This window comes from Microtus oregoni, unplaced genomic scaffold, assembly GCF_018167655.1.
Source record: "Microtus oregoni isolate MIOR12 unplaced genomic scaffold, Mior012 000008F_ref0000371, whole genome shotgun sequence".
NCBI classification, from domain to species: domain Eukaryota; kingdom Metazoa; phylum Chordata; class Mammalia; order Rodentia; family Cricetidae; genus Microtus; species Microtus oregoni.
The window spans coordinates 41,190,505-41,217,067 of record NW_024543067.1 but is presented as its reverse complement, the minus strand read 5'-3'; the positions used below and the strand labels follow the sequence as shown (position 1 = coordinate 41,217,067).

The 26,563-nt window shown below is 40.5% G+C and overlaps 1 protein-coding gene and 1 pseudogene across 1 annotated transcript in view; both read left to right on the top strand.

The window, feature by feature from the left end:
• Tbx20 (T-box transcription factor 20) overlaps positions 1–25,686 on the top strand; it is a 55,414-nt gene extending 29,728 nt beyond the window's left edge. The window contains exons 7-8 of the mRNA XM_041656720.1: positions 23,260–23,369; positions 25,291–25,686. Coding sequence (XP_041512654.1) covers positions 23,260–23,369; positions 25,291–25,631 — 451 coding nt within the window. The 3' untranslated portion in view covers positions 25,632–25,686. The remainder of the gene's footprint in view (positions 1–23,259; positions 23,370–25,290) is intronic.
• On the top strand, positions 11,505–20,107 carry LOC121451642 (annotated as a pseudogene).
• Positions 25,687–26,563: the final 877 nt, after the last annotated feature.

The following is a 26,563-nucleotide window of genomic DNA, read 5'->3' as shown; positions in this document are numbered from 1 at the left end:
TGTTTATAGTGTATATGGATGCAGGCTCTTTGATGATAATTGGGTGGTCACCAATCTAATTACAGTAGATGACCAGTTCAGGCACTCTCTCCACTATTGCTAGGAGTCCTAGCTGGGGGTCATCCTTGTGGATTCCTTTCAGTTCTTCTCAGAACTATTCATGTTTACTCTGTTAGCTAACACTATCACTGACAGAATTTGGACATTTTCAGGTTTTGAAATCCCATATTAATTTTCTTAGACGAGTACCTGGTTCTATGAAGCTGCAACATTTAGTGCAACAGCTCTGGGTAAAGGTAGTCAGTGAAAATTTGAAGGGAGGCTCTCCCAATCCTGAATTTAGGAATGAAAGTAAAAGAACCCTCCGTCCATCTGAACTTTACTTTAAAGCCCTAGTAAGCACAATGAAAAACTCTTATTAAAGTGCCTTTATTCCTGCACTCAGGAGGCAGAGGCAGGTGGATCTCTGTGAGCTCAAGGCCAGCCTGGTCTATAGAGCAAGTTTCAAGGCTGGCTCCATAGCTACTGGAAAACCGTGTCTTGAAACAACCAAAAGAAGTTTATAATATTCATTAGATATTAAAATATTTTGGGTTATTGGATTAAATAAAATATATTTTATTGCTTATTTATGCAGCTACTAGACTATTAGAGAATTACATATGTGGCTAGCATTTTATTCCACTAGAAAATACTGTAATAAGGAGTTTTTATGAAACAGTTTGCTGAGATAAATACAATTTTAAGTTAGAAACCAAACTGTTCTTTTTTATTAAAAATGATCAAATTTCCCATATCATTCCATCACTGTAGTGAACACAAGGTTAGTTTAATAAATTCTAATGTTTGTTGATTTCCAATTATATTGCTTTACAGTCTTTACAAGAGATGATAATTTTATCTTTTATAATTGCATATTTAAAGCAATTTCTTTCTTTCTGACAATGACTAAAGCATATTGCCGACAAACACAATCTCTGACATTCTTCTCTTTTCTTCTCTGTCCTTTGTAGTGCTTCTTGGGTCTTGCTGTGGGTAGTTTCTGCTGGTTGGCTTTCAGATTCCTTATTACACAAGCCCCAGAAGCACCATAGCCGGAATTAGAAGTTCCTTTAAGCCAACACTGTTAGGTTTACATTCAACATTCTTTTAGAATCTGTTGAGTTGATTTAATTTTTTTGTCTACTTTTTACATAATAATATGATTTATTATTCTCATATTGCCTGTTGAATTATTATCTTATTTTTGGAATAATTCCCATCTGGATTTTATGTTGCTTTGGAAGTATATTGTCAGACTTTAGTTATTTGTGTTTTATTTAAGACTTTTTGCTGATATTTGTAATGGGTAGGACTTCGTTCCTTTTTCTCTCTTTGGCCCTTTCAGATTTTTTTCATTCTCACTATCAAATTCAGTTTGCTTAATGGAAATATAGTATTTCTTCTTTTCACGTTTGAATTTAGTTTCAATAGAAAAGAAATAACCTTTACCCGAAGAGTGCATCAGGCTGGCACAAACACCAGCTGCAGTGTTTTTTGAGAGGACCACTTCTTTGTCAAAATTCCTAGTTTGTTCCACAAGTCATAGCTAACTATAGATGGACTTTGTCTCATTTAGGGCATTTGTTTGACTTCAGCTTCATCTAACCATGCATGCACTCTCTTTTGACCTTTTCTTTTGATTGCCCTTTGATTTTTTAAAAAAATTATTTATTTATTTTTATATACATTGGTGTTTTGCCTGTGTCTCTTTTTTAAAACACTTTTTAAATATTTATTTATTTATTATGTATACAATATTCTGTCTGTGTGTATGTCTGCAGGCCAGAAGAGGGCACCAGACCTCATTACAGATGGTTGTGAGCCACCATGTGGTTGCCTGGAATTGAACTCAGGACCTTTGGAAGGGCAGGCAGTGCCCTTAACCACTGAGCCATCTCTCCAGCCCCTGCCCTTCCATTTTTTAGAAGAAGTCATGATACCAATGCATTCTCCTCTCTTTCTTCAACAAACAAACATCCTGATATTTCTTTCAGACAAAAATAAGCATCTCCTGCTTTCATTGCCTAGGTTTTTGTTCCTTTTTAATGCCTTCTTAGAATTGTACATACTTTCTTCAGCTTTTTCCTTCCCTTTCTTCTGCCCTGTCTCGTAGAGCTTCACTACTGCCCTACAGTCCACCTTGGCCTGGTTGCCTGTGACCCACCGACTGCCAGACCAGTTTCCAGTCCTCAGCCTGCTCAGCACATCAGCAAATCTAGTACATCTCTCCATTTCCTTCTGGGCTTCTCAGCTTCTCCCTCTACTGGTTTCTAAGTAGACTTTCCTGCTGTTCCATCCTCATTGTCTCCTCCATAGTGGCGAGGTGATACAGACTTTAGATCTTCCATCTTTGCTTCTTAGGCTGCACATGCATCCTGGGAGGTCTATCTCAGTGTGAGGCCAATTCTACAGGGCTTGTTGAGTTCTCTCCAGATTCAAACATATAACCAGCCACTGCTTTTACTGTCCCCTCCTGGCTAAAAGCACCTCAGATTTTACCTACCTGAAATGGAATGTGCTACTGCCCCCTCCACGTGCTCTTCCCTCATTGTTCCTGATGCAGTCATGCTCGGGCCATCAACTGGGAGGTCACTCTGACTCCTCTTTTTGTCTTGAAACAGTTGATGACTCTTACTATCTAATCATTCAAAATACACTGTAGAGCCTCAAACATTTGCCATGTTGCTTACCAACACACAAATGGAGCCACTATCCCCTTTCTCCTAGATTATTACATTAATTTTCTACTTGATCTGTTTGCCTCCACCCTTTCTGTCCTTCTGTCTGTTTTCAATAGAGCAATCAGAAGGACTTTCTCAGTGACAAGAAGCTGTGCCCAGTTCTCTAGTTACTCACTGAAGGCCCAGTGAGTTCTCCCTGGTCTCCAAGCAAGTGCATCTGTCCCTCTCTTGCCCATTTGCTCTAGACACCCTGGTCTCTTGTCTTTCTCCTAGCTTGCCAAGGCTAAGTGGGAATACTTAGATCCTCCACCAGCACTGTACTTAACGCCCTCATTTCAGCCTTTGTATTCTAATGTCTTCAGTCTGGTAATACTAACACTCAAGTATTGCTGGTAAGTTGTATTATTGATCATGTGTCTTTAAAAATATCATTCAGTATATCTGGAAAATGTGTGAAGGTCTTTACTTTCTCTTTGCTAAACCTCTATAAGACTGGGACAGTTAATTTGTATGGTGCTTCTCTGATATGAGCCTGCATCCTGTGTAGGACAGCTGTTATAGAGTCTGTGTCCTGTGTAGGACAGCTGTTATGGACTCTGTATCCTGTGTAGGACAGCTGTTATGGACTCTGTATCCTGTGTAGGACAGCTGTTATGGACTCTGTGTCCTATGTAAGACAGCTGTTATGGACTCTGTGTCCTGTGTAGGACAGCTGTTATGGATTCTGTGTCCTGTGTAAGACAGCTGTTATGGACTCTGTATCCTGTGTAAGACAGCTGTTATGGACTCTGTATCCTGTGTAGGACAGCTGTTATGGACTCTGTGTCCTGTGTAGGACAGCTGTTATGAACTCTGTGTCTTGTGTAGAACATCCTCAGTTTGTTTCACTCTTAGTACTGTGATGGGATCTCTCCATACGTGCTCAGCAGTGAAGTACACACTAGAAAGGTGAATTTTTATTACTCTTCAAAACAATCACTCACCAGGAAGCTTATCTCTGTTTGGTAGATGTGACAAATAAAGCTGAGTGAGACTGGTGCTCTGTCAGTAGTCACACGATTTGTGACAGCTGAGCATCAAAGCCTGTTTAGTTTGTTAGAAACCAAGGCAGCCTGGGCAAGTTATGCCAGCAATGTAGATGGACTGTTTGTCTTTCCACAATCAGGACTTAGCACTAGTAAATTCACAAGTGCTGTCATTTCTTACGCTTTAACTCACCAAAATGTCTTAAGTTCACTTATAGGACAAATGCAAATCATTTTTCTAGTCTAACCTTAAGGAGCAGTGTCACTGACATTCAAGTCACACATTACACTTCACACAACAATACAGGAGTGAGAGGGTGGACAAGGAAGGGTTAATGCTACCTCAGGAATCAAAAGAACCTTGCTGAAAGTGAAGTCAGAGTTGGAATAGTCAGGAAGGTGATGAGAGCTGTTGAGCCAAGACACAGGCTATTCAGGGCAGATCTGTCAGGTGAGGGGTTGCAGGGGAGAGGCTGCAGGGGAGGGACTGTCAGGACATTCAGTTTAGAGTGTAGGCAGTTCCCAGTGGCAGCATCAAGCAGGTAGATAGCACTGAACTGAAGCCTGGGTATACACCCAGAGTTTTATTTTTTTTTTAAGATTTATTTATGGTGAGGTGTGTGTGTGTGTGTGTGTGTGTGTGTGTGTGTGTGTGTGTACCTGAGTGTATGTATGTGCACCATGTGGATACAGACACCTACCTAGAAGAGGGTATCAGATTCCATGAAGCTGGAGTCACGGGTGGTTGTGAGGATCCTGACATGGATGCTGGGAGCTGAAGGTGGGTTCTGTGCATGAACAGTATGTGCTCTCAACTGCTGGGCCATCTTTCCAGCCCTACACTTAGAAGCTTGTACCTGGCTGTCTCATGATACATACCCTAGGTAGTCTGACGGCTGACAGGCACTGCCTTGCCACCGGTATAAGTCCAATTTTAAATGTATTTTAGGAGAGGCGCATCACTCACTGGTCTCAGGGGCATGGCACTGTCACAGACTTGGTTTTTTTTGAGGTCATCTGATATGCTGTGTGTCCCTGAGTTAATCCAGAAGAGCACGAGTGGCCATTTTTGCATTTGTAACTATTTATTCTGGCAACGCTATGTGCTTGTGCTAGACTGGAGGTGGCATTAGTGTGACAGAGAACCAGCCTTAGTACTCGGGCTCAGAAGGGCTCAGGTTGTGCTGTATAAAATATAGTCCCTCAGCGAAGGTACACCTAGAAACTTCTGAGTCTACAGCATGACATATAGCCATCTTTCCATAAAATCCCCTTCTCTAATGGTCAGTATATCGCTCTTAAATATTACCTTTAAACTCAAGATCATCACCTTTAAATTCTAGAATTAAAAGATTTTAATTGTAATTCTCTGTTTTGAATGAAAGTGAAATTGCATATTTTCCTATTCTAGATACCAACCTTCATCAACCAATAATTTTTATTTGAATAATTTGAGCTCAAATTTTCATCCCTATGCCATTTTGTGTCTTTCTTGTTTTTATAATACATTAACCACAATCTTTTTAGTCTTAACTCTTCTTATACTTATTTCCTCCATACTCTTTCCAGCTACTGGAATTGGATTCATTTGACTCTCAGTTGGTAGTAAACTTACAATGAATGATTCTGGAAGGCCATGGATATCCTCTTCTATATGCATTGTGTTATTAATGTATGTTTCTGTGACAAAGTACGAAAGAACACTTACATGGATAAGGATTAATTTTAGTTCACAGTTTCAGAAATTTCAGACCATGGTTTGTAAGAAGAAGCTTCTGTGTTCCACAGCTACTCTCAAATAAATACTCAAAGGCTTATATTAATTACAAATGCTTGGCCAATAACTCAGGTGCATTACTAACTAGCTCTTACATTTTAAGTTAACCCCTATTCATTATTTATGCTCTCCCACATGGTGGTACCTTTATTAGCATGGCATGTTCATCTCCTGCTCCCTCTGCATCTGATTGGCAGCTCTTCACTCTGACCTTCTCCTTCCCATCATCCTTAGTTTGATTGTCCTGCCTATACTTCCTGCCTACTGGCCAATCAGCATTTATTAAACTAATTCAAAAGACAAATTTTTGCAATGTACAAAAGGACTATTCCTAGCAATGGTTGATAGGCTATGTCACTTTGGATCTCAGGTAAAGTGGAATGTCATGGCTATGGAAGTGTATGGCAGAGGAGGCCCATCAGCCCATGCCTCATAGTTTTCATAAAGGAGGAAGGCTAGGCATTCTTTTCAAAAGCAGTAGTCTAGTGATCTACTTCCTTCAGCAAGGTCTCACGAAAGTAACCCATTTATGAGAACAGGATCCTTATGAACTATTAAACTTCCAATATCAGCCTTTGGGGTCTTCTAAAATCCAAGTACACTGCACAGCTTGTAGGCAGTTCTACAGATTGTACAGTGTCCCTTTTCAGACAACTGGACTGGTCTCTGCGTCTTTAAGCATCTTTCAGCAGTCCTTGTAGCTTATATATGATTGGAAAAGGAGGATCCTAGTGTATCTGATCAGTTTCAGGAACTTCCTGAAGTGTATGAGTTGTTTACTCCTGGGTTTCACGGAACTTCCCTGTAGGACAGGATGATTTAGAGCATCTTGTGTCTTAATAACCTTCCCTCCAGAATTAAATGTTTTATCTCAGAGAAATTGCTACACAACACTATGTCATCTAGCTCTTGTAGATAATGGGATAAAAGCTAATGCCAAACTTATGGTTTTAGTTATAGGGAGCTTACTTCTTTCTTTTTATAGAATATGATTCTGAAGTGTTTCTTAAACTTCGAAATTCAAACAATACCAAATATCTGTCCACTGTAGACTTTTTGTTAGCATTTAAGTATGATTAACGTTTTGTGCTGATAAAAAGTCTTAATTAAGCTCAGGGAAAACTTCTTCTGGATTTTGCATTTCTCCTCTCTGTTGCTGCTTTTCATCTGCCCCCAGTCAGGCTTTAAAACTCCTTCTATACATACACAGCACCCCTGAGTCTTTGTCCTGGTCCTTTGTCTCCCCAACTCTTTCTTCTGACTCTTGGAGCAAATTTATCAGTCTTCTAGTGTGTTGATTCTGCTTTCTGCTGCATGTAATATTCTGCTGGTAGTTTCTACTGAGTTTCTATAAAATGTGACAATTACTATTTTGTTATTTCTGAACAGTTTACCAAGTTCAAAATGTTCCCATTTTGTGGATCTTAACTCCTGTTTTGTTCATCTAATTTTATTAAATATCAAAATTCCAAAACACAAGCTAGCGCTGTGTCTTCCTATTGTTTGCAGCAAACTTGTTTCAAAAGGAATCTTGTTATATTTTAATAGTAGCTTTCCTTCTTTTTATTGTTGAATATTTTATAATATCCCCCTATAAAATTCATTTATAGGATCAAATGTTTGCTTAATATTAGAAATCAAAATGGCTTCTGAATAAAATCATGTGATGGTTGGTTTGCTCTTCAAACTGAGACTGAAGAAGGTTAAATAATTCATTGTCATTTCAGCAGCATGGAATCCCATTGCTGGACTAAATCTTTGCATTCATGTAGCACTCTTTTTTTTAATTTATTTATTATGTATACAATATTCTGTCTGTCTGTATGCATACAGGCCAGAAGAGGGCACCAGACCCCTTACAGATGGTTGTGAGCCACCATGTGGTTGCTGGGAATTGAACTCAGGACCTTTGGAAGAGCAGTCAATGCCCTTAACCTCTGCGCCATCTCTCCAGCCCCTCGTGTAGCACTCTTGCCTGCCTTGGCAGCATAACTCATCTGGGTTAAGCTCCAACCACTCCCAGCTAAGTGAGCATGCACCCTTCCCTAGAGATAGTCAAGATATGGGTCATGGATGGCTCCGCTAGGGTACCAAGTGTAGGAGGAAGGCCACTTGTTTGTCCTGGCTGCTCAGAACCAATATAACCACACAGAAATTGTATTTATTAAAACACTGCTGGGCCCATTAGCTCTAGCTTCTTATAGGCTAACTCTTACACCTTAATTGAACCCATTTCTATTAATCTTTGTATTGCCATGTGGCAGTGGCTTACTAGCAAACACATCTATATCCGGCGGCAGATCCATGCCGTCGCCCTGACTCTTTCCTTCTCCCAGCATTCTGTTCTGTCTTCCCCACCTACCTAAATTCTGCTCTATCAACAGGCCAAGGCAGTTTCTTTAACATTAACCAAAGAAAGCAACACATAGACAGAAGGACCTCCCAACCAACCAAGTGCACTGTTACTTGGCAGTTCCTTGTTGGCTTCTCTTACTCTTCAGGAGTATGGAACCTGTTGTTCACCAACTAGTCCAAGCTGGGATTTAGAAAAAAAAATGATTTGTTGTTCTCAAGTAGTATTTTTCTTTATACACTGGTAAGTGGCACATGGGTGTGCCTCCCCATCTCTTTTCTTATTGTGACTGAAATATACAAGTATAGAGTTGTCATTGTCCTTCATTTTCTGGGTTTCTCTAGTCATGAAAGTGGAGCAGGAAATTAAATACGTAAGCTTATATTACCATGTTGCTTTAGAAGCCATACTTAGAGCCTCAGAAAATCATTAAAAAAATTCCTGTACATTGAATAAAACTTTTAAATGTGGAGTTTGGGAACAAGACTAGCAAGATGAAGTAATTTTTGTTGGAACACAGTTATGTTTTTAGTTTATATATTTAGTTACACAATGTAGCTTCTTCTCTACTCCAGCCACAAAGCTGAGTATATGGAGACCACAGGACCCACAGAAAAACTTTAACTATATGTGGTATGGTTTTAATGACCTGGGGAATGTTGACAGCCAGGTGACTTCCCACCAAGAAATAGTACTTCCTTCAAGGGACCTTTTCTTTTTTACCTTTTCTCTCCACCCCCTTTTTGAGTCAGAATCACATTATAGTAGCCTTGAACCCCATCTTCCCACCCCAGCTTCTAAATGTTTGCAACCCAGACATGTACCATCAGTCCAGTCTTGCCTTGCCTTTTGGGTTAAATTAAAAGGCTTGCTTTATTCTGAAGTCCAGGTAGTGACGGTTGCTGCTTAGTTTCTCTTTTCTGTTTTCACATTGGCAGTGAAGATGTTATTAGGGTTGTTTTAGTACTTGCGGCTTTGGCCTGAAGATGACAAGGGTAGGATGGAGATGATAAGGGCGGGATGGAGGTAACGAGGGTGGGATGGAGGTGACGAGGGTGGGATGGAGGTGATGAGGGTGGGATGGAGGTGACGAGGGTGGGGTGGAGATGACAAGGGTGGGGTGGAGATGACAAGGGTGGGGTGGAGATGAGAAGGGTGGGGTGGAGATGATGAGGGTGGAATGGAGGTGACAAGGGCGGGATGGAGATGACGAGGGTGGGATGGAGATGACGAGGGTGGGATGGAGATGACAAGGGCGGGATGGAGATGATGAGGGTGGAATGGAGGTGACAAGGGTGGGGTGGTGATGATGAGGGTGGGGTGGAGGTGACAAGGGTGGGGTGGAGATGACGAGGGTGGGATGGAGGTGACGAGGGTAGGGATAAAGGTGACAAGGGTGGGATGGAGGTGACGAGGGTGGGGTGGAGATGACAAGGGTGGGGTGGAGATGAGAAGGGTGGGGTGGAGATGATGAGGGTGGAATGGAGGTGACAAGGGCGGGATGGAGATGACGAGGGTGGGATGGAGATGACGAGGGTGGGATGGAGATGACAAGGGCGGGATGGAGATGATGAGGGTGGAATGGAGGTGACAAGGGTGGGGTGGTGATGATGAGGGTGGGGTGGAGGTGACAAGGGTGGGGTGGAGATGACGAGGGTGGGATGGAGGTGACGAGGGTAGGGATAAAGGTGACAAGGGTGGGATGGAGGTGACGAGGGTGGGATGGAGGTGACGAGGGTGGGATGGGGTGACGAGGGTGAGATGGAGATGACAAGAATGGGATGGAGATGACGAGGGTGGGGTGGAGATGACAAGGGTTGTGTGGAGGTGACAAGGGTAGGGATAAAGGTGACAAGGGTGGGATGGAGATGACGAGGGTGGGGTGGAGGTGACAAGGGTGGGATGGAGATGACGAGGGTGGGGTGGAGATGATAAGGGTTGTGTGGAGGTGACAAGGGTGGGGTGGAGATGATAAGGGTTGTGTGGAGGTGACAAGGGTAGGGATAAAGGTGACAAGGGTGGGATGGAGGTGACGAGGGTGGGATGGAGATGATAAGGGTTGTGTGGAGATGACAAGGGTGGGATGGAGGTGACAAGGGTGGGGTGGAGATGATGAGGGTGGGGTGGAGATGATAAGGGTTGTGTGGAGGTGACAAGGGTAGGGATAAAGGTGACAAGGGTGGGATGGAGGTGATAAGGGTGGGATTGAGGTGACAAGGGTGGGGTGAGACAGTGACAATGTGTAGATGTGCACCTGTAAAACCTCTTAAACATCTCGAAGAACTGTGTTATTTTTGCCTGTTTTCTAAATATGTGCCTCATTTATTATGAATAACTTGAAAATAACTCGACCCTATATGGTTTCACTGTGTGACTTTAATTTCAATGTGGCTGTGTAGAGAAGTAGTGTCTTTGAGTACTAGGTCATCAAGAGGGATTGATGCTTTTTCCCCACCATAGGGTATGAGTTCTTGTTCTTGAAAAATTATATTGCCTACCTCAAGAGTGAGTAGTACAAGTGAAACCTGTCCTCGTTTGCATATTTATTCTCTTGCTTTCTTTACCACCTTATGGCGTTTCTTTTGGGTGTTCTCTTGCCACTAACACTTGATGCTGTCACTTAATGTCGCCTGCCAAGTTATGAAATAGCAAGAGGATCTCATCAGATGGAGCTGATCTTGGCCCTAGAAAAGTGAGCATGACCTTTCTTGGATATTTAACTTCTAAAATCACAAGAGAGGTGCACATCTTTTCTTTAGGAAGAACCCAAGCTCACGTACTCTGGTATAGCAGAGCAACATGGAGGAATACATGTTGTAATAGGAATGGCGGGGCTGTGTCCCGCCACCCGGCTAGCTTTACCTAAAATAATTACATGGAAACTGTATTCTTTTAAACACTGTCTGGCCCATTAGTTCCAGCCTCTTATTGGCTAGCTCTTACATATTGATCTAACCTATTTCTAATAATCTGTGTAGCCCATGAGGTGGCTTACCAGGGAAAATCTTAACCTGCGTCTGTGTTGGGTGAGAGAATCATGGCAACTGACTGACTCGGCTTCTTTCTCCCAGCATTCTGTCTGTCTACTCCACCTACCTAATTTTCTGTCCTATCAGGGCCAAGGCAGTCTCTTTATTTAACCAATGAAATTAATACAAAACAGAAGACTCTCCCCCATCAAATACATGTGTAACACCATCTCCCTTTAGGATCCTGGGAACTTGAAGGGTCTTTGAAGAATTGGTATGAAAGACAGCATGAAGAAACATGAATATAGATGTTAAAAATACTCTTACATCATTAAATAGTTAGAAAATCTTTTTTTCCTTTTGCTACCATTTCTTTGTCATCTGTGGGCAGAATCTTCAGACAGGAACTCTGTACCTGTTGCATATCTGTGTCTTTTCCAAATAGAAGTGACACAATATGGGGAGGGTGGCATCAGTGCTACAACTTCCCTTGCTCACTCCTTCATGCACCAAGCAAGACTTCTTACGATGCATCGTATTTTGAAGACAGTCCGAGACCATCCCCACACTAAGCTCTGGTGAGTTTCCCAGTGCATGTCTTTGTGTGGCTGAAAGTGTGACTGTAGGTTTAGAGGAGGGCAGACAGTTGTGGGGAAAATGCACCGTGAGGATTATGAAGAATCCTTCTCCTCATGGAGTTCATCTGGTTCTCTGGCACGTGAGCCATTTCAAGGGAGCTCGGTGGAACAGAACGGATGCTACCCTCAGGTACCTCTCTGGCTCTCCTGTACTAGAGGCATTTCCTTAAAAGCAATCCCCCTCTACCCCACTATTTTAGATGTTATTGTCATTTTATTTTAGACATGCAGCCATTTTCCCCACAGATGAGATTTTCTGCCGTACATGTGTGGGCCCTTAGTACATCTTTGCCTTCATCCTTCTGGGTTGCACTTCTGTGCTTTCTCCCCAGTACTGTCTAGCTCGGAAAGAGAGGACTCTGCCACCCAGGACTCCTGAAAAGGCCATGCATGCTGTGAGCTGACCAATTCAACCTAATAGTTGTTAGCCCAGTGTACAACAGAAGTAATTCTCTTTCCTTCCTTAGCTCTTGAAAGAAAGCCGGTGGAATAGATTTGGGCCAAGGGAATATTGTTTACTTCAGTTTTTAAAGGAGGGAATCAGTCATGGATAGGAGGAAGCAAAAGTAACTACATTTTTGTGGTTTATAACTTTGTTTGCTAATTTCATTTCGTTCATTTGTATTTCAGTTGTATTTACAATTATATTTTGCCAAACATATAGTGAAAAGCCTACAGTATCTGCAATAAAGAATCCCTCATGAGTTACAGGGTTTATTTATAGACTGAATTCTTTGAAGTTGGCTGAAGAGATTTCTTCTAGTCATAGCCAGGGATTTTAGTGAACAAAACAACAGATCTTATGCGTTTTTCAGTGATTTCTTTACTTATTTAAGTTGTTAGTGATAATACAAAATGAGAAATACATACTACTAAGGAAAATAAAACCCAATAGGATTTAGTCAAATAAACATCAAGTCCAAAAGCTTTTTAAAAGATGAACTTAAGAGTTATTTGCTTTTCCAAAATTGATTACATACTATATTTCAGTTCTTAAAATTAATGTTTTATAATATATCTCAAATTGTATTATCCCAAAGTTTTCATTTTTTAAATATTTTATGGAATGTACAGATATTGAAGAATTATAATTTACAACATAGCTGCACAAATCTTTAGTAAGATGTTGTGACAAGAAGTTATTTATAAAAGACTTATGAGACATGAGATAAAGAACAAATTTTTTAATTAATTAATTTATTTATTAAATCCCTCCCCCTCCCCCAATCAACTCCCCCTCTCTCATCAGCCCAAAGAGCAGACTGGGTTCCCTGCCCTGTGGGGAGTCTAAGGACCTCCCACCTCCTTCCAGGTCTAGTAAGGTGAACATCCAAACAGCCTAGGCTCCCACAAAGCCAGTACATGCAGTAGGATCAAAACCCAGTGCCATTGTTCTTGACTTCTCAGCAGTCCTCATTGTCCGCTATGTTCAGTGAGTCCGGTTTTATCCCATGCTTTTTCAGACCCAGGCCAGCTGGCCTTGGTGAGTTCCCAAAAGAACATTCCCATTTTCTCAGTGTGTGGGTGCACCCCTCATGGCCCTGATTTCCTTGCTCGTGCTCTCTTATGGAATATATACATATTAGAGTACTACTCAGCAGTAAAAAACAATGACTTCTTGAATTTTGCATGCAAATGGATGGAAATAGAAAACACTATCCTGAGTGAGGTAAGCCAGACCCAAAAAGAGGAACATGGGATGTACTCACTCATATATGGTTTCTAGCCATAAATAAAGGACATTGAGCCTATAATTCGTGATCCTAGAGAAGCTAAATAAGAAGGTGAACCCAAAGAAAAACATATAGACATCCTCCTGGATATTAACCTTCATCAGGTGATGAAAGGAGACAGAGACAGAGTCCCACATTGGAGCATCAGACTACAACCCCAAGGTCCAAATCAGGAGCAGAAGGGAAGAGATAAAGAACAAATTAATGAAAAAGAAAATTTAAATGTTTTGTTTTCTATAAATTAGATTGATTTTAGTGTGTTTGACATTTTCTTCCTAAACACAAGCTTTTTTGTTTTGTTTGTTTTGTTGGTTGTTTTTGGAGGGGAGGAAGGCCTATCTTTAAAAGAGAAAGTTAGAATTAAATTGAAATGACATTTGCTTTTTACTGATTTTCTTTGTGACTTAGCAAATTCTAGGAAAATAAGGCATGGAAAAGTGTAGGGACCAGAAGTGTCAGTTTTATCTAAAATAAGTTTGCTTAATAGAATACAGTTTTGAAATCAAACTGAGTTTTTTAATCTATACATACTTATTGAGCATTCTTGTGTCAGGGACCAATGAATACTGTATTAATTTGCATAATCTAATAACAACACTAAGAATGAGAACACTATAAAATCTTCATTTTAGTTGTGTTACGATGGAGATGTAGAATAGTGAGACAATATGTCCTCAATGCTACAGGACAAGCTGCCAAGCTGAGCTTCTGATTAGGCACTGGGGCAAACACATTCATGAAGGTTGCCCAGGGCAGTGGTTCCCTATATGGGGCCTCCAGCCAATGACATCTGAACTACATGGAAATATTCCACGTGCTCAGGCCACACCCCAGAACGCTGAAGCCCTGGGTCAGAGCTGGATAGACTTAGAGGCATTGCATGCTGAAGTTTCCAGAAGAAGCCACTGTCCTCTGCCTTGTTTTCCAGTAAAGTAGCTGAACAGAGGGTCATGCAAATACTTGCCCTTAAGCTGACAGGTGCTGATGAAAAAGGTGTGTTTGGAAGGGCAGTTATGCAAAAAGGAATGTGAGGGGGGGGGAAGCTTTGGGGTTTTGAGCATTGAGGAAAAAAAAAATTTAATTCCAAGGATGAAGGAAGGAAATCATTTCCACTTCCAGCAGAGTGGGCAGGTTTTGCTTGCTGAGACTCTGAAGAAATCATTGAAATGGTTTCAGTGCTTATGAACACTAAAGCAGTGAGAACAGAATGATTGCCTGCCTCCTCTCTGCTTCGTCAACTTCTGTCTGCTTGTGTTTCGAACAAGTATTCCCAGAATTGACAGTTACAGAGCAGTCAGAAGCCATCCACTGAAGACTACCTAAAGCAATAATGCCATCCTTTGCTTAGATGAGTTTAGCATTAGATGCTAAAACTACTACTCCTTCACAGTGGTACTCAGGTAACTGCAAGGCAAGTCTAACAGAAACCACAGTCTCTTGCACCATGAGGCAGCAGAACTGAGCATCACAGTGTATAACACATGAATCATTCATCCCGCTAGCTGAACTCCACACTCGTCTTGGGACAGTGTCTTTGAAACTCTTCTGATGGCTTTGCAGGCTAAACAGAGTCTTTGCTCTTTCCTCTCTGCTGCAAACAGGGATTTGCCATAAAGTAAGCAGCGTGAGCTGTCTACTCTTTGCAGCATCTCCGAGGAGATGGCTCTGATATGCACCACTGTGTTCAATCACTTGAAAGACAGTAATGCAATTAGGCCGTCCTCTATATAAGAACTGCTATTGCTTTCAGTTCACTTCCAGGCCTGACACAAGTAAATCACTTCGATAAAATCCCCCTTTCCCCCCCACTCCCAGGGAACAGCATAAGTAATGATACCAGTGATCTAGCAAGGACAAAATGAATGTAATGTACTTTTTATTGAAAAGCAAAATGTTTCTTTCACAAGGCAGTGATTCATCGTGTCATTTGGAAAATGAGTTTTCTTTTGTTGAATGTAAAGATGCTTAAATGGTGTTCTGTAAAGGCAATTTTGGAGAGGCAAACACTACACACCTCTTTGGAATTTAAATGCTTACACATGAAAGTCCTGGAAAAGGAATATATTTTCAAAACATACTGCTATATTCTCTTATAATTATTCAAAAGGAGGCATTTTCCTATGCCATTTAAGCAAATTCTTTTCCTTATGTATAAACAGTGACCAATTCTTTCAACTTTTTATTTTAAACATTAACGGCATGACTCAGGCACAGACTTAAAAGACATCGACTTTGGTGTAGTTTTTGATTGTCATTTTGTGATGGGTTGTTCAGCCAACTTGGCTTTCTTCTTAGTCACCTAACTTACCCTAAGCAGAGACCCTTTTGATATTACAGTGTGTTGAGTCGTTAGTAAATATTACTAGCTCTAGAGGCTGCTATCTTCAACAGTACAGGAGTGTGGTCTGCCATGATTAAAGCCATCCTTTCTGTTTAGTCTTTTAAATTAACATATTAGTGTTGTGCTTCAGTATATGCACATTACACATACACACAGAGAGAGACTGAGTCTAGTTCTCTGTTCTTTACCGTCCTATGTTCCCACTTCCTGACCTCTAATTATCAACTTCCATCAGAACCTTTTTTTCTGTTGACTGACACACACAAAACACATGTTTCCATAGCCAAGGTTTCATTTAACTTCAGGTCTTTTTGTTCTACCATTTTGCTGAAAAAGACAGGATGTTGTTTCCCTCATGATGGCATATTATACCATCGTGAGTATATATACCATCATGAATATATCTACCACATTCTCTCTCTACTTTCTTTCCTTCCCCTCACTCCTCTTTTTTTCTCATCATTCTCCTTCAAGGGGAAGATATTTTGTGTCTTATTTGCTAATACCCCTACAATTTCTATAACATATTGTTCGTGGTAACAATTCCATATATCTGCACCTATATAAATAAGTGTACAAAAGTATATTTATTTACTTGAACATAAGACTGAACTTGTGTAGCAAATATTTTGTTCCCCAGTTTACAAACAAAGAGAAGTTAGGCTAGTAATAAGGGTTGGAGTGTTGTAAGTAGTCCATCTCCTCATGGATTCATTCATACAGTCAATGAATGGCATTAACATTTATGGCATTTCCAATGTAACATGAAATCTCCTCTGTCCTTTATGTTGATATAAAAGCTGATATGATTAGTATTCTTATTAATCCATTATCATAAGTCCCAGAACTGTTATTGTTGGACATCAGATCTTTTATGTTCTGCCTTTGCTAAGCTGTGAGAGTCATATTACATTTTATACTTTATAAGTATTTTTTGAATAAATAATACATACTTCAGAAGTTCAAAACTTAGAGAAGAGTGCTTGGTGAAAAGTTTCCTTCATATATCTCCCCTTTATTTTAAATCTTGCCTTCTGTTGGAATTACCTGGAAAGTTCTGCCAGTTACTGAAACCAGTGTTCCACCCCTGGATGCTGTGATTGAGTTGATCTAGGAGTTCTGGTGGGCTTTGAGATTCTTAGAAGGACATCATCATAAGGAACACTGCTCTGAGAAAAGGTGTTGCATCAAGAGCGAGAAACAAACAAAACATAGAAAACATTTTTTGGTAGTATCTTTAAACATTTTTTTTATTGATTTTATTGAGCTGTACATTTTTCTTTGCTCCCATCCCTACTTCTCCCCTTCACTTGAACCCTCTCCCATGGTCCCCATACTTCCAATTTACTCAGGAGATCTTGTCTTTTTCTATTTCCCATATAGATTAGATCCATGTATGTCTCTCTTAGGGTCCTCATTGTTGTCTAAGTTCTCTGGGATTGTGATTTGTAGGTTGGTTTTCTTTGCTTTATGTTTAAAAACCACGTATGAGTGAGTACATATGATAATTGTCTTTCTGGGTCTGGGTTACCTCACTCAATATGATGTTTTCTAGCTCCATTTGCCTGCAAATTTCAAGATGTCATTATTTTTTTCTGCTGTATAGTACTCCAATGTGTAAATGTACCACATTTTCGGTATATATTCTTCGGTCAAGGGGCATTTAGGTTGTTTCTAGGTTCTGGCTATAACAATGCTGCTATGGATATAGTTGAGCACATGTTCTTGTGGCACGATTGAGCATCCTTTGGATATATACCCAAAAGTGGTATTACTGAGTCTTGAGGAAGATTGTTTCCTAGTTTCACAGAAAACATTTTCTAAAATGACATTGGGCCTAAAGCAACAAAAGGCAGCGCAGTCATTGAGGACAAAGCAAATGAAGAGAGGAAAGTGATGCCCCAATGCATTACTTCTGAGGGTGTTCAGACCCGGACATGGGAGTGAGAAAGGGAGGCGCGCTTGGAGGCTTCCTTGAAAAGTCAGAGTGGAAGAGTCCTATGCTAGGAGACTTCGGAGGATACTTGAGGGAGAGGGAGAGGTGGGGGCTTAAAGAAAAGAAACCCAGAGATCTAGGAAGAGTCTTCCTTAGGTGTTCTGAAAGATGCTAAGCATAAATATGTGAAGGGATTTCCAGAAGGAGGTGGAAGCAGAAGGGATAAGCAGCAGTAGTGTTGACACAGGGGTTACTACCTTTCAACAGGACACTGGGAAAAGTTCCTGAAGGATTTGTTTCACAAGAGGAGGGAAAAATAGCCTTGGGTTAAGGACAGTCCTACCTAACATATCATTGGAAGAAGAATTGCAAAGGATTTCCAACTAATGTAACCACGTCTCACAGCAAAGTTTCAGAATATGTGTGGGAATGTGAGGACTTGCAGTACCTGGCAAGATCAGTTCCCAATGCCTGGTGACAAGGTCAAGTCTAAACATCAGCAGAGAAAGAAGGGACCAGGTATGTAGAGATGAAAGAATATGCCCTACCACGAGGGTAAATTAGCTGAAATTAATGCCAAAGTCATGTCGATCTGATAATCAACAAAGATAATCAGATAGTTGTCATGACTATTTCACATATGCAGAGTTAGATGCATGGAAGATGAAGAAAAGATCTCATCAAATTCTGAAAGAAGTGACTGTTTACAAAGTCAAATGTAGACTGGGTGGGCGGAGGGCAGATTAGACTCAGAAGATGACAAAATTTATGAGATCCAAGACAGACTAACAAACTCTCAAGGGTGAAAGAGAACAAAGAAACAATGTAGACAACACAAAGAGCTTCAAGAGGCATCACATATATGTAACTAGAGACCCTGGAAGGTCACTGGAGGATGGGAAAAGAAATGTAATTTTCCCCAATTTAACAACAATTAAACACGCAATCCAGAAGGTTCAACCGGGCTGAGCTCAAGAAGCACAAAGAAAGTAAAAGCTACATCATAACTGAATGTCTGGAAGTCAATGACAAAGGAAAGACTGGAAGCACTGAGGGGATTAAAGACATTATGTCAGAGGAACAAAGCTGAGGATGACAGCGATGATGACGATGGACTTCTTGTGACTAAGGAACTGTCTTTGAAGAGCCGAGGGGAAGCGTGCGTGGGTAGAGTTATGACAGCCACCAGAATGACTTCTTAAAAGCAAAAGCAGAGCAAAGATTCTTTTCCAGACACGCAAAAGCCGACGACTTCATCTCCACCATCTAGTTGCTCTGTAGATCGGTTAAAGGAAGTCCTTTAGGCAGAAGAGATTGTGCTAGGTCTCATTCTGGATCTCCAGGAGGAAACGAAGACTGACAGAAATGCAAAGGACTTGGATAAACAAAATGTTTCCATATCATTTAAATCTTTAAAAGATGTAAAAGTAGAGAGTGGAATTTATAAAACATATAATGTTTTAAAAGATGGACACAAAGCTAGAAGAGGTAAATTAAATATATAACTGCAAGGTTTTTTAAGTGCTGTGGACTGGCAAGATTCTTCCGCTATCCTTGAAAGGTGCAATATCACCTTAAGGTAGACTGTGACAAATTCAGTATTTACTATAAATGTGGAGACAGTCGGTAAAGTAACGGAAGGAAGCTGTAACTGCTAAACAAGAAAAGGGAAGCTGTTGGAACACTACTGAGTAGTATAGTCTTCCTTTAGAAATGAAGAAATGTCTAAGACCAATCACCCACATCTTCATTCTCAAAGAAACTAGGAGAGGAAGAACAAATCAATTCAAAGAAGAAGGAAAAAAACCATAAGAGCTCTCAGCAGCACCATGGTGCTCAGTAAGAACAAGTGCCTGAAGAAAGCCATCAGGAAGGGAGTGATCTTTTTTGAAGAAAGGTTGGTATGATGTGAAAGCTCCGACTATGTTCAATATCAGAAACATTGAAAAAACACTGCTCACAAGGACTCAAGGAACCAAAATTGCATCTGATGGCCCCAAGAGTCGCATGTTTGAAGTGAGCCTTGCTGATGTACAGAAGGACAAAGTGGCACTTAGAAATTTCAAGGTAATTACTGGGGATCTTTAGGGTAAAAACTGTCCAACTAACTTTCATGGCATGGATCTTACCTGGGACAAAATGTGTTCTATGGTCAAAAAGTGGTAGACCATGATTGACACTCATGTCAAGACACCCAATGGTTATTTGCTCTGTCTGTTCTGTATTGGTTTCACTGAAAAGCACTATAACCAGATACTCAAGACCTCCCGTGCACAGCACTAGGAGGTCCCCTAGATCCAGAAGATGATGAAAATTATAATCCGAGAAGTGCAGACAAAATGACTTGTAGGAAGTGGTTAATAAATTGATTCTAGACAGCATTGGGAAAAATAGAAAAGTCTTGCCAGTCCATTTATTCTCTTCATGATGTCTTTGTTAGAAAAGTGAAAATGCCGAAGAAACCCAAGTTTGAATTGGGAAATCTCTTGGAGCTCCCTGGTGAAGGTGGTAGTTCTGGGAAAGCTATTGGTGATGAGACAGGTGCTAAAGTTGAACGGGCTGATGGGTATGAGTCACTAATCAAAGAATCTGTTTCTAATAGTGACAAATAAAAAGTCCTATTTGTTGGGGGAAAAGAAAATAAGGGGAGAAAAGCAGGAACCATGAATGCAGAGATTAATAAAATTGACACTTCTCCAGTCAAACAGATCAGGAAGGAAACACAGTCCCCGTTATTAGGCATGTGGGGACTAACACCACTCTTGAGACTGCATAATCTCTCAACTCTCAGACCGCCATGAAGAACTGACCAGAGCAAATTGGGCTATGGTAGTGGTTCTCAAGCTGTGGTTGTGACCCTTTCTGGGTTAAGTGAACCTTCACAGGGGTCACCTAAGAGCAACAGAAAACACAGATATTTAAATGACAACTCATAACAGTAGACAACTACAGATATGAAGAAGCAATGAAATAATTTTATGGTTGGAGGTCACCACAACATGGGGAACTATATTAAAGGGTCTCAGCACTGGGAAAGTTGAGAACTGCAGCTCTATGTTATGTGTGGGGAGTTGTGTTGATCACAGTAATTGAGATGGGTAGAACCTTCCCCTGTAAGTTGATTTTGTAAGAGCATTTTACTACAGCAAAGACACAAGAAGCTAAGACAAAAATTAATAAGGGAATATTATATAGTACAATAATCAGCACACTTATGATTTCAACAATTTAAAGGAGGCAAATAAATTTTTTGAAGACAAAAACTATCAAGTGCATTTCAAGAAGAAATGTAATTTGATAGTTGTGAATTTGTAATTAATGTTTCCATAAGGGCTAAGGTGCCCCCTGGTGACTTATACAAAATATTTAAATAATGTACAGTAACAAAATTTTTTAGCTTTTCTAGTAAACCGAAGGGAAGGGTTATGTGATAGTTAGTTTTAATGATTAATTTAACAGGACCTGTGGTCACTCGGGAAGTAGACCTCTGAGCATGTGTGGTTATCTTGATTGTGTTAACTCAAACCCATCTCCTGTGGGTGAGGTGACACCATGCCCTAGCTGGATCCTGGATTGTGTAAGTGGAGGAAGCATGTTTGCATCTCTTTCTTTCCTGATTGTGACTACAACATGACCTGCCATCCCAGGCTTATTCTGTCTTATTCCTGTCATGGTGAACTGTGCACTATGAGCTGTAATAAACCCTTTCCCCTTAGGTTGCTTTGGTAGGCAATTTTATTATAGCAACAGGAAGAAAATCCAAGGATACTTTTAAAATGACATTATGACAACATTGTTACCTTAAGACCAAGATTGAGGAAAGATATTGCAAAATAGAAAATAAGAGTCTAATATTCCTTTTTGAATATCCATGGGAAAAGTTTTAAAATAATTCTAGGAGGTTGAGTTAAACAAAACTGATATGACCAATATGACCAACTAGAGTTTTCCTCAAAAATACCAAATTATTTTAATACTAGAAGTTTACCCAATGTAACTGATCAAATTAACTTACTAAAAAAGAAAAGCCATTTTATTTTCTTTATAGCCACAGAAAATAACAAAAACAAAATCAAAATGCAAAATCTATTTCTTATTTTAAAAAATCCTGTCAGCAACATGGGATGAGGAGGGATCAATTCTTTGAATTTCATTAAACCAATTCCAATGAAAGCCAACCACCAAGTCCTGCGAACAACGTTGTGTATATGGTGTGGGATCTCACTAAGTGAATCTGAACACTTCTATTCAGAGCTGTGCAGTTGATTATGGGTGTTGCAGTAAGATGGGGGAAAAGTAAAATAAAATTCATTATGAACAGAAGCAAAGAATTGAAATCATTTCTGATCCTAGATATCATGACTGCATATAAATGCAAATCTTTGAAAGAGTCACAGGGACAAATATGTGTGCTAGCAAAGCTGGAAGCTACATGCAGCATGCAAAAGAAAAGTGCATTTATATCTACTATAAATGAGAAGTTGAAAATTGAAATTAAAAAGCATTTAGTAGAACATGAAACGTTTTGAGATAAATGTGGCTCCGATGTGTCAGGCTGGTATATTTAAATCTTTTTAGCTCTAGTGATAAACAGAAGGACATACTATTCACAGGCTGAAAGAGACTCAATATTATAAATGTCGACTCTCCATAAATTGGTGTACATCTCAGATACAATTCTGATTAAAATTTCAGTAATCTTAAAAATAAATCAACAAGTACTAAATTTATATGGAAATAAAGAACCTAGAATAACCAATACAATTTTGAATAAAAAATGAATTTTGGGTACTGGTGAAAACTCATTTGATACTTTAATTCAGCAACAGAAATTAGGGCATTGTGGTTTTTGGTGATCTCTACAAACAGAGATTGACAAAACATTGGAATTTGCAGAAGTGGGCTCTCCCCATTATCTGTTGGTGAAAAGACCCCACAGCGTCATGATTATGTAAACTTTTAGAACCCCAAACACACTATTAATTAGATAGCATCTTCACAAGTGTGGATTTATCTCTGTGAAATGTCAAATGTTACACTGAATTGTTATTGTGACACTTGATTTATTTTCTTATTTCTTCAGTAAGCAGTTGGGTGTTTGGCTTCTCCTTTCTCATTCCACACAATTTAAAAATATCAATTTTTGGCCCTTTGATAGGTCATAACTATGTTTTTTCGAAAGAGTTATTTGCCCTCTTGGGAGAGCCTCTTCAAAGACAATGTACCAGTGTTTCTGAGGGTCTTGATTTGCTCATGTATCTGTTAAAGCTTTTATGTAATTTTCAGTTTAAACATCACAAAGATCTTCTAGGTCCATTATCCAAGCTGTTTATATTGCAATGTACTCTGTGTGTTTACATTATGAGTGAATACTGAGTCATTTTATAACTGATACTATGAACTTTTCCCAATATTTTATCATATTCTGAGCCAGTATATTTGAATCAATTCATATCCGTTTTGAATCATTATCTGCTGAAGTCTATAAGATTTATTGCCGTCCTATAGTAGATTCATTCATCACTTTTTGCTTCATTAAATCCCATCCTCCTATAACCATATTTCATTGCTCTGTGTTTTTCTATTTATGCCTTGTTGTATTCATTTGCACTTAGGCATCTGAACTCATGTTCCAGAAGTCTCTTTACAGTGAATGAACGTACAAGCTTTGAAAGTTGTCTTGCTCTTCGGCTGAAAAAATAGGCTAGTGAACCCCCCAACCTCCTCTCAGAAGAGAACTGTGATATGTCTCTCTGTTGCACAGGGAGAGTGTGGAGAGCCTGATCCAGAAGCATTCCTATGCCCGGTCACCCATCCGCACCTACGGAGAAGAGGATGTACTGGGAGAGGAGAGCCAGACAACTCCAAATCGAGGTAAGGCTGTCTACCATGTGGACATGTGGAGCTGCTGGAGGCCAGAGCCCTTGACAGGGAATGAAGGCAGGTTGCTGATGGAATGTCTGGTCCTCTGGGAGCGCATGTCAATAAGTGCCTTCAAGCCTTTTCAAAAGAAGCAGTCTCCAATGCTGATCCTCCTATGCCTCTTTAGTTTGCTTGAGTGGCTACTATGTCTGTGGTTTTGTTGGTAGTAGGCATAGAACCTTTGAATAGGCTAGAGACGGGTTTGTCTGTGACTTACTGCCAAAGAGCCACCAATCACAGTTCTGGATAGTTTCTTACCATTTTTGAATCTCAGCTTTATTATTTGAAAATTAGGGATATTTTGTTAGGATCAAAGTTCAAAATGAAGAACACTTTTAAAAGAGAAATATCATGACAGAGGGCCATCATTGGCCCTAATAGTTAAAGTAAGAATTGAACCAAGGGGTAGAGAGATGGCTTGGTCACCTAGAATTCCCTGACTTGGAGAATCAGAGACAAGCAAATCCCTGGGCTCCCTGGCTTCCAGTCTGCCATAGTAAGTTAGCTCTAGAGTAGTAAGAGACTGTACCTCAAAAACGGGGTGGGGAATGACACCCGAGGTTGTCCAAAGCACAAAGGAACTGAGTCAAGTTGACTTGAGCAGAAAGCTCCGAGAGAAGACGGAGCACACAGGAAGCACGAAAGACGGGAAAGAAAGAGTAGAGAGGACAGTGTGGCTCTACCGTAGGCTGGTAACATGGGGAAAGAATTTCTATCCTTTCTTCTGGGTTTGTTTCTAAAATACCAAGCAAGACAATTAGTGAAAACACAGGGCATTTCTAATAACTCAGGGAAAGGAAGCCACGAACCATTACGCAGTTGGAAAATTCAGCATTCCTGGTGTAGAAGAATTTATTCTTCTGGTTTTCATGACGACTTTGGGAAAAGGTGACTTTGCTGAGACATATCTGGTTCCTACAGATAGGTGATACAGATATGTGGATCTTTTTATGGAAATGAAGTCATATTCTCCGGCAAAGCATCACTGCTCGGCCACTCCAGAATATGCAGGCTTGCAATCAGCTGACTGCTCTTCTGTTTAGTTAGTTCTTCCTTCCGTGTAGGATGCCAACGATACCTTCTTATCTAGAAAGTTGGATCTGCACTTTAGTAAGGTTCATGTTGGTTTGTCTTTTTGAAATGCTGATATAACATTTTCCCCTCTTCTTAAAATGTTAATAGTTTTATTAATTCTTTGAGAATTTCATAGAGTGTGTTTTGATCACATTCAGCTCCCTCTCCAAACTCTTCCTCGACCCAACCACCCTCACTTCTTTAGCCTCCTGACTTTGAGTTCTCTTCTTTCTTTTTATATATTTATTACACACACACACACACACACACACACACACACACACACACACAAGTACTTTATCTTCATGTATGTTTGTGTACCATATGCATGCCTGGTGTCTGTAGAGGTCAGAAGAAGGCATCAGATTCCCATGGGATTGGAGTTACAGACGGTTGTGGCCTATCATGTGGGTGCTGGGATTCAAACTGTCCCCTGGAATACAGTGTTCTCAACTGATGAGTCAACACAGTCCAACCCCTTCTTTAGAAATAATTGAGTCCCATCTATTGCCCAACTACTATTGAATGTGGAGTACTAGCAATTTTTTTTTAAAAGTAAACTGATCTTAAACTGGGCATAGCTGCACATGTCTTTAATGCCAGCATTTAGGAGGCAAAGGTAGGTAAGTTTTCAGTGAATTCAGGCCAGCCTGGTCTATATAGTGAATTCCAGGACAGCCAGGGCTACATAGTAAGACCCTATCTCAAAATAACAACAACAACGAAAATAAACTGATCTCTAGTTCTTCATCAGTATATTTATGGAGCCACCTAAATCTAATGAGTGTTTTTCTTGCAGGATCAGCTTTTACAACATCTGACAATTTGTCTCTCAGTTCCTGGGTATCATCGTCTTCCAGTTTCCCTGGCTTTCAGCATCCACAGACCCTGACTGCTCTTGGCACCAGCACAGCGTCTATAGCAACACCCATTCCTCACCCTATACAGGGTTCTCTGCCACCATATAGCCGCCTGGGAATGCCTCTGACCCCATCCGCCATTGCCAGCTCGATGCAGGGAAGTGGTCCTACGTTCCCATCATTCCATATGCCTCGATATCATCATTACTTTCAGCAGGGGCCCTATGCAGCCATCCAAGGACTACGCCATTCCTCTGCGGTGATGACGCCATTTGTATGACTCTTCTGAGAGTCGAGGGAGCTAGATCCAGAATGTGCAAAAGGGTCTGAAAACATAGGAGGGGGATGGGTGGGTGGGATGTAGGGAATTGGAGCCTGGGCTCTCCAGGAAATACAGGACTTATTAAAGAGGAGAGCTGGACTCACAGTGTAGGGGAATGCATCATGGGCAAGGATTCATCTGCAGTTGGATCCAGTGTAAAGTTTAGCCAGCCTGCTCCTACAAATAACAAAACATCAGTTTACCTAGGAAGCTTAATGATCTAAGGCAAAGGAATCTCCAGGTGCGTTATTCCTAGTGTTTAAAAGTCCTGTTGATGCAGTATTGTATAAAATCCTTGTGTATAGGTTTTCTTTCTATCAACAGGTCCAAAGCATCGTCCAGAAGGCAATACTACATAGCATATTGAAATGCTCAACTCCGTTTCTCCCAGTGTGAAATGGGAGCCAATAGCGAAACATTTATAGTGCTGTGGCTTAAGCATGTTTAGTTTCCTTTCTGTCAGTTTGCTGGGGAAGGGGCGGAGTCGGTGCTAATGCATCCTGTGGTATGAACGAATAGCGAAAGCCGCCTTTCCCGAGTTCCTGCTGCCCACGGGCCAGGGCACCAGAAGTTCTGTCTTCATTCCGTTCCCCTTTTCTTTTTCCTATTAATTCTTTTTCTTGCAAAAAACCTTTCAGGTATGCAGGGGAAACCCTCTGTCTGTTATTTTAAAGAAAGATATTTTTGTTATTATCGAAGAGGTTAGCTTTTGGGGTGCTGCATTCTCAATAGGCTGCTGGCGTGACCACCCAGGACCTCTCCAGAGCCTGTGTGTGGTGATCCGCAAGGCTCCCCTGTACAAACTACAGTCAAAATATGGCGGTTCTCGTCTGAAGGGGATTTCTCTGCCATGCGAACCAAAGTCCCCTTCGTTTTTTCTTCAGTGTCGG